The 7,813-nt window shown below is 43.2% G+C and overlaps 1 protein-coding gene across 13 annotated transcripts in view; it reads left to right on the top strand.

The window, feature by feature from the left end:
- PPP4R4 (protein phosphatase 4 regulatory subunit 4) overlaps positions 1-7,813 on the top strand; it is a 139,211-nt gene that overhangs the window by 62,772 nt on the left and 68,626 nt on the right. Inside the window, exons 3-4 of one of the 13 annotated variants that reach the window (XM_025206281.1) lie at positions 3,822-3,862; positions 5,064-5,294. The exons of 10 other annotated variants lie outside the window; for them this stretch is intronic. In XM_025206281.1, the coding sequence (XP_025062066.1) occupies positions 5,250-5,294 (45 nt within the window). In that variant the 5' untranslated portion in view covers positions 3,822-3,862; positions 5,064-5,249. The remainder of the gene's footprint in view (positions 1-3,821; positions 3,863-5,063; positions 5,295-7,813) is intronic. 2 more of the 13 variants (XM_025206284.1, XM_025206282.1) reach the window with 2 other exon arrangements.

Here is a 7,813-nt window from a genome sequence, read left to right as displayed (position 1 = left end):
GCAGGGGGTCGGACTCGATGATCTATTGAGGTCCCTTCCGACCCTAGCATCTATGAATCTATGGATCTACAGGGATGCCTATAAAATACTTAGCATCACCTGTCAACTAGGGGTGCAGACAAAAGTGACAATTTTTGCCCAATCTGGCAACAGAAAGCAGTTTATAACTGTGACCAAACACAAGTGCATGGCTGCAAACAGCTTCAAAAAGGGTTGATTGCATGAAAATCTGACCCCTCCTTGCATGAGGTATCAGATAAGGATGTTTCAAAATGTAGCGTCTTTTGTAACTTGTCTGCCAAGCTTCCTGCCTGTCGCTGTTTTCAGAATTGGAGGGGGGAAAGGGAGTGGAGGCAGTTCAGTCTTTGGGGGGTGGGGGTGTTCACTCCCCCCTTGGAGGGTGGGGTTGGGTGAATTGGAGCCCCCCCAAGATGTGGGGGGGTGCGCTCCAGTTCACCCATCCCACCCTTCAGCACCATCTGGGGAGCCCCAAGAACGAGCTCCCTCTGCTGCCTTTCCCCCTCCCATCCTGAAAACAGTGAGCACTGACAGAGAGCCTGTCCATTGCTTTGGGAACCTGGTTGCAGGCTCCCAGCCCCAGCCACATTCCCCTGCCCCCTGGAACCAACAGTGAACTTCTGTTTGGTTTGGGGTAACACTGTAACTCGGAGTACTTCGCAAAAGTTGTTCTGAGTTACGGGTAGGAGCTGAACTTCTGTCTGCCCCCTAGGTATTCTCTCCCTTGATCTGTGTGAAGGAACTGTTGTTCTCTGATTCTGAGCTGAACAAATGACCACTGAAACAGATATGTTCAGAACTGAGGAATAAAATAGGCTGTCAAACTGTTTAAAGACTCACTGAGTCAGTGGTTCCAGCATCAGGTTTAGTAGTAAGGCCAGGTTAATAAACATTTTAGATAAAATTTCTTTGACAGAAAATTATGACTTGAGAATGCAAAGCAATAGAAAAGCCTGTACATTTACCACAGTTTCTCCTGTTAATGCCATGCACACTTCTGTCTCATTTTACACCCCCCCTTCTAAACTAACCTAATGACTTCCCAGTTTTTGACGTCTGTACTTAAAATACTGAATCCAAGATCTGAGATGTTCCTGATCCAATTATATGCTTTTAAAGTAGGAGATCCCCTGAAATTAAGGTGTGATGCAAATCAACCACCTTTCTTTTTCTTAATTTGATATTATACAGTTGAGATTCTTGTTTTAATCAAAGCTACTTTGCACCAACCTCTTCAGTGTTATTGCTTTTTTATTTTCTATTGCTTTAGCTTCTTAACTCTCTGAATTACTGTGCCTACATGGCTATGTCCAGATGAGCACGGCCATTTGTTTCCCTGCGGACAAGTAGCAGCGACCCCACCTTGCGCCACTGCTACTTTTTCCTGGGAAGCACCCATGTCACGTGCGCTCTGGTGCACGGCAGGTTACCCTGAGCAACTGTGCTGGCCCCAGCAACCTTGCCTGGGGGCCTTGGGGAGCTGTAGCTGCAGCTCTTCTGCAGCTGGGAGCCTGGCTGGCAGCTGGAATTTGGCTCCAACCCACTAGGCTCCGGTTTAGGGCGGCGTGCGCTGCTGCCACATTTGTGGCCCTCCTTTTTTTTGGTGTGGGGTTTTTTTATCCCCAGAATTTCCCCGGGTCAAAAAAATGCCCTGCGCTGCAAGGTAGCAGCATGGGGAATGCTTGCATGTCTGGTGTGTGGCACTGCAACTTGCGCACATCCATGCTGGTCTGGACATGGCCTGTATGTGGCAAAAATGAGATTTTGTTTTTTCCAATTTAGGGAACATAGTGAACAAACAGCTGAACATGAGCTAAACGTTGTAGCAAGAAAAGCCAATGTGATCCTTGGATATATAAACAAGAGATTAGTGAATAGGAGGAGTAGAGAGGTGACGTTTACCTCTGTATATGGCATTGATAATGCTGGTATTGGAATAGTGTTTATAATTCTGGTGTTAGGATTTTTAAAACAACATTGAAAAATTGGACAGGACAAAGAACAGATGCATAATACTCAAGGACCAGAGAAAATGCCTTGCAGTGAGAGACTTCTGAAAGAACAATCTGTTTAGTTTATCGAAAAAGAAAATGGGGAGAGAACTTGATTACAGTGTGAAAGTAGCTTCACGGGATGAAAATCCTGGTTATTATAGGGCACTTACTTTCACAGAGAGAAATACTGAGGCATAATGATTAAAAAATGAAGCCAAACAAAATCAAAATACAAATTAGGTACACATTTTTAACAGTGAGCATGATCGATTAGCCTTTGGAACAAACTATGAAAGGAATTGGTAGATTTTCTCACACTCTTTTTCTCTCTCAAAGTCTAAAGATTGAATTCTCCTCTGAAAGATATATTTTGATCAAACAAGTTTTGCTAAATACAGTGATAATGAGTGAGATTCCATGGACTGTGATATGCAGGGTGTCAGTCTAGAAGATCTTATGGCCCTTTCTGGCCTTAATCTTTATGAATTAAACTCTGTGAAATATATGTGAATGTTTTGACTTTCTGTTGATTCTAGTATATGCATTTTCTTTAAAGGCTTATTTGTTCTACTGGGTTTACTTTGCTTAACATACAAACAAAATAAAACAACCTTTTTTTCCCATTTTTTCTTGGGTTTTGATATGCAGTGGTCTTAGAGTAAAGTTTTAGCATGGACAGGTGCTTCTATTTATTATTTAGTTTTTTATTTTCCTAGTCTTTCTTCTGCTGAAGAAATACCACTGCTGATAATGTGTATCATCTTCAAAAGTGTACAGAAATGTGTATCATCTTCAAAAGTGTAATCCAATTCCATTTGAGATTAGTGTCAGTCTTCTCACTTCAAAGGGTAGTCAAATGGTCTATTTATCTCCCTTTTCCTTGATTTCACATCTGTAAAATAGGGTAATGGGACATAAGCACCTTTTTATACATTTAGATTCATATAAAAAATGAAAACAATGAGATTCAATGAATACTAAATAATAGGTACTTGGCCTTCATTGCTTTGTTCTCATTGTGCAGGACACTCGTTTTCTCATTTTGTGTATTTCAGTTTTCACAGAACTCTCAGAAATTATTCTTGTGAATCCTACGGATAAAACAAACTGAGAAAAGAGTATTTGAGGAAGAAAATTTTTGATTGGCTATATATTTAAAATATTATCTTCACTGGCTGGCAGAAACTGATAATCTTGTATATATAATTTCTAGAATTTTTCATGCAAGTGGAATTTTTTTCTTTTGAAATCTGTTTTTACTTAGTTAAAAAATTAACCACAGGCATTTTATGGCTGACACATTAAAGGATGTGGTCAATTTAATCTTGTTTAAGTGACAAAAAGTATGGTTGCATTTGGAGTGTCTGTGTTGTATGCTGTCTGTTTAATCAACAGTATTAGGCATTGTTTGAAATTTAACATCAGGGCATGCATATGAAATATTTTTGCATCCTCTACAGTTGAAAAGCAATGATATCTTGTAAAGGGTTTCTCCTCTGTAGATCCCCACCTTCTGGATATCTGCATGCACCTCCTCATGAACCTTGGTAATAATTGAAATGCAGATTAAGAGAAGGCTTAGACATACTCCTCAGTATTTATTCTGTGCAGCAAATGGCTCCTTTTATTTTGACATTGACAGCCTAATTCCTGTTTAACCTCCATGGTCTCTGTATCACCAGAAAGAGCTTTTTGTTGTTATTGGTTTAGTTGGGTTTGAAAGTGTATATTTAGCTGAACCTTTCCTTAATGCTGTGGTTGTAGAATAAAATTCTGCTGTGTTTTTTGTTTTGTTTTGTTTTGTTTCAGACCTCCACAGCCACTCACCTCGCCTATCCTAACAGTTAAGGGTCTGTATCTTCCTTCAGAAATCAATCCCCAAATAATCAAGTTTGACAGTATTTTGGTTTTTACAAGCTTGAGTAGGCATAGGTTCTGCTTCAGAGTTGTATTTCATTTACCTTTTTATCCCTCTCTAATCCATTCTAAAGTCATTTCAAAATATAATTATTTCCCTTTTTAAATTGTTTTTTTTTACCTCATTTGCCTGTCAATTAGTAATCTGTAGTTGGCATTGATAGGTTTTGCTTTTACAGTTTGAGGGGTGGAGGTGCTGGGGTTGCTTTTAACCCTTGTTTGCTCTCTAATGTGACTTCAGTCTCCATCTTAAATTATTTGTACTTCCATTCTTTTGTAATTTTTCTCAATCTTGTTTCTTTTGGTTCTTAATCAAAAAGTCTTGCCATATCAACACCAACATTCAGTTTATAGGTCACTTCCACTTATAACATTCTTTTGAGATGATTCTGTTGTTAAGGAACATAAAGCACATTTCACTACAGGTGATTTCCCCCCCCCACCATTTGTAGCCTTCCTTTCTAAAAAAAAAAAAAAAAAAAAAAGATCTTCAGTACATTCTGCATTTTGCTTCTATTGCTGCCTGAACTTAAGTTGTTGACCTTAGGTTTAGGGCAGTTTACCATAGCCAGTGAGTATTGTAAGCCACTCTGGGTGCATCTACACATGCATTTTACTGCAGAGTGGACTAATTAACTCCACAGTAAAACATCACATGTGCGCCAGTATTGGGCCTCAGTAAAATAATTAACTCTGCCGTAAGATAGTACTGTCGGGACAGTACTATTTTATAGTGGAGAGTAGTTTACTGTGCTGACATGCACGTGTAGACGCTGACCACAGGCATAAGATGCGCCCACTCAGCCCAGCCAGCTGGGGGCTTGCTCCACCCTGGCTCAAATTGCTGCTGTCCTTGGCGCATGTGTAGATGCTGTACCTGGGAGCAGTTTACTCCAGTGCAAACTGCTCCAGAATTTATTGTGTCGCATTAACTGCACATGTAGATACACCCTCTCAGTGCTTTTTTTTTTCTTTCAGAGAATGTGAATTTGTGACCTTAGGCTCCATCCCTTGACTAGGAAAAAAAGGTTACTTACTAGTAGCCATAATTCTCTAAATGGGTATCCTCCTCTGCAGATCTACACTTGCTTATCTTTGACCTTTGTGTCCTACATTTTTATTTCCTACTTGAAGTCTGTGGAACTGAAGTGGGGATGGAAGACCAATACATTTTCATAGGTGGAACTCTGCAGTTCTCAGTGCAGGCGTCAATTCAGGCACATGTTTAAGCAGTCTAGAAATTTACATTTCAATGTCTCCCGAGGTCCATGAGGAGGCACATCCAGAGAATGTGTTCTCACACATGCTTATCCAGAAGGTATGGATCTGTGGAGGAGATTATCTATTTGGAATCTTGAGTTATTGGTAAGTAACCTTGTTTATATTATGTGTCCAGTGTATGCATTAAAAATGAATTAATTTCTTCTCTGTTCTAACAGAATCTATGTTGGTTTCTCAAGTTTGCAAAACTGTACAGTCCCATAGGCCAAAGTCAGCCCAGATACTGTCTGTTCCACAATTATAAATATATTGTGTGTGGAAAGTGTGTCAGATGAAAGCAAAAATAGGATGTTCTACACTGCACTGTTTTCATTTCTCCTTGGGATGCTTGAATAGATTAAGAATCTTAACTTTACCTAATTCTTGCCATTGGGGCCAAAAATAAAATGTGCATCCTCCAAATTAGTTCTGAGAGGGGCAGAATTTGTACTGACTTTGAAAAACCTACCATTGTCCAGGAACTCATCTATTCTGTAGATTGTATTTTGATTCACGTTCTCTAAGCCTTATAGACACCATTTTGTTTCTTTTTTGCTCCAGGTTTTTGAACAGTGTTGAGAGATCCCCAAGAGGTTTTGAGCCCAGCACCATGCTGTTACAAAGTTATATAGGCTAAGTACAGACACTCAAAAAGACTGAGGCAGAATTGATTCAATCTAGGCAGCTTCCTCTAAGCTGCGTAGGTTGAACTGATAACCAACTGAACTGAATTTCAGTTTTCAATTGAGAAAGACAGGGGGAGGCTTGCACTGAGTCAGGCAAGTAAGCAAGGGGGGGGTGCTAGAGTACATCTCCTAGCCTTCAGGCCGTTGCCAGGCCAGATGATCATTCCAGATTTGTTTCTCTAGTATATGCTCCCAGTCCCATGCTGTCCCCCTACAAGGGGTTGAGGAGCCCCCTGTCCAGTTGCTGGCCCACCTTGGGGGAGCCTCCCCCTCAAGAGATTTCCGCCAGCCTGGGTTCCCCAGCCCAGGGAGCTGAGGGAAGCTCCCCTCATCCTCCTTCCCAGCGGCTGATTGCTTCAGTCTCTGCCTCAGGAAGGAGAGAGAAGGAATCCTCCCAGCCGGGTGCCTGCCCATGTAGCCCTGTGTGGTGGCACTGGGGAGCCCCCGCTTTGGGGGGCTTCTTCCCACCCCAGCTCAGGGTCCCCCAGGGAACTGAGGGGAATACTTCCCCTCCTGAACCCTAGTGCTGCTCACTTTAGCTGCTGTGAGACTCGGACAGCCTGCGGAAGCCACGAAGTGGAGGGACATTTTTCCACTTCCCTGCAAAAAGTTTTGTCTCAGACTTGCACCAGCTCAGGTAAAACCCACTTCAGAGGAGCAGGAGAATATCCCTCGGTTCCCGAAGGCTGCCACGGGCTATCTCTGAGACCTGCTGCAGCTAAGGCAAGCAGCCCTGGGGTCTGGGAGAGGGAAAATTCCCCTCAGCTCTCTGGGGCTTCCCCGGGCTGGGGTGCGGGGGAACCCCCCAACGTAGAGGCTCCCTGGCACCCCTATGTTGGGCTGCACTGGCAGGCACCCAGCTCAGGTGAGGACTCCTTGCTCCCTCCTGTGGTAGCGTCTGAAGCAATAAGCAATGGGGAAGGGGGAGGGAGAGGGCTGCTGAGGGTGGAAAAGGCCCCACCACATGGGCTTTCCTTCCCCCCCATGTGCTGTGTAGACCCTGGCTAGGAGGATCTGGGTGGTCTCTTCCCCTGTTCCCCCCAGTCCATCTCTATGGGCTGATGGATGCAGGCAGGAAGCAGGCTAATGAGCAGAGGGGCAAGGCAGTCCCTGCTCCACTGGAGCAGGCAGCATAACCCAGGGTGATGGAGAGTCAGCTTGAACCAGGAAGGGGTCTGGGACAGAAGTTCCATAAACTGGTTTGACCTAAATCAGTTAAGTCTGATACTACATTCAACTAGGTTTATCTTCAATCAATTTTGGTGATTTTGAAAGATATTTATATGCACTGAACTTCTGTTCTTTTGCAGGTTTAAACCAGTTTCTGACCAGTTTATGTGTAACTTCTGTCCCTAGCCGTACTGACATGGTTCTTTGGCAGTACTCCAAGTTATGGCAGTGAAATTCCTACAATGGTAGTATAGGGCCTATTGTGATAACAAAGGAGCGCAGCCTGCCCGTAGTAATGAAGACAAATATTTTATTATCCTGGTAAGCAGTGCTGTTTAATTTTACTTGGATGGTGGGCATCCTAGTAGAAACATCCATAGCTATAACACCTACAGTCAAGTCTCAAGAGATGAAGATTTTTTTCTCTTGAAGTCAGCTATACTCATTTGCATATACAACCTGATTGACTTTTTTTATCTTGCATAAAATTAAATGAAAAATGGACTACCTCATCATATGGTAGCTGACATATAATCATAATCCAGGATCTTTCCTTTTTTGAAGTACTAGCCAATCGCCCATCAAGTATGATGGGGGGGGGGAAGGGGCGGGCAGGGACAGAGCCCTGCATCCCTCCCCCCCGCCTTGAGCCGGGGGCGGGGCCATTCCCCCTCTCCCCCTCCTGCTGCTTTGGGCCATAACCCCCCCCCCCCTGGTTCCTGCTTCCCTCCCTCCCCTGTTTCCCGCCACCTCCCCTCTCTGCTGGTT

Source organism: Alligator sinensis, unplaced genomic scaffold, assembly GCF_000455745.1.
Source record: "Alligator sinensis unplaced genomic scaffold, ASM45574v1 scaffold47_2, whole genome shotgun sequence".
NCBI lineage: Eukaryota > Metazoa > Chordata > Crocodylia > Alligatoridae > Alligator > Alligator sinensis.
This window is presented reverse-complemented; position numbering and strand designations above follow the sequence as displayed.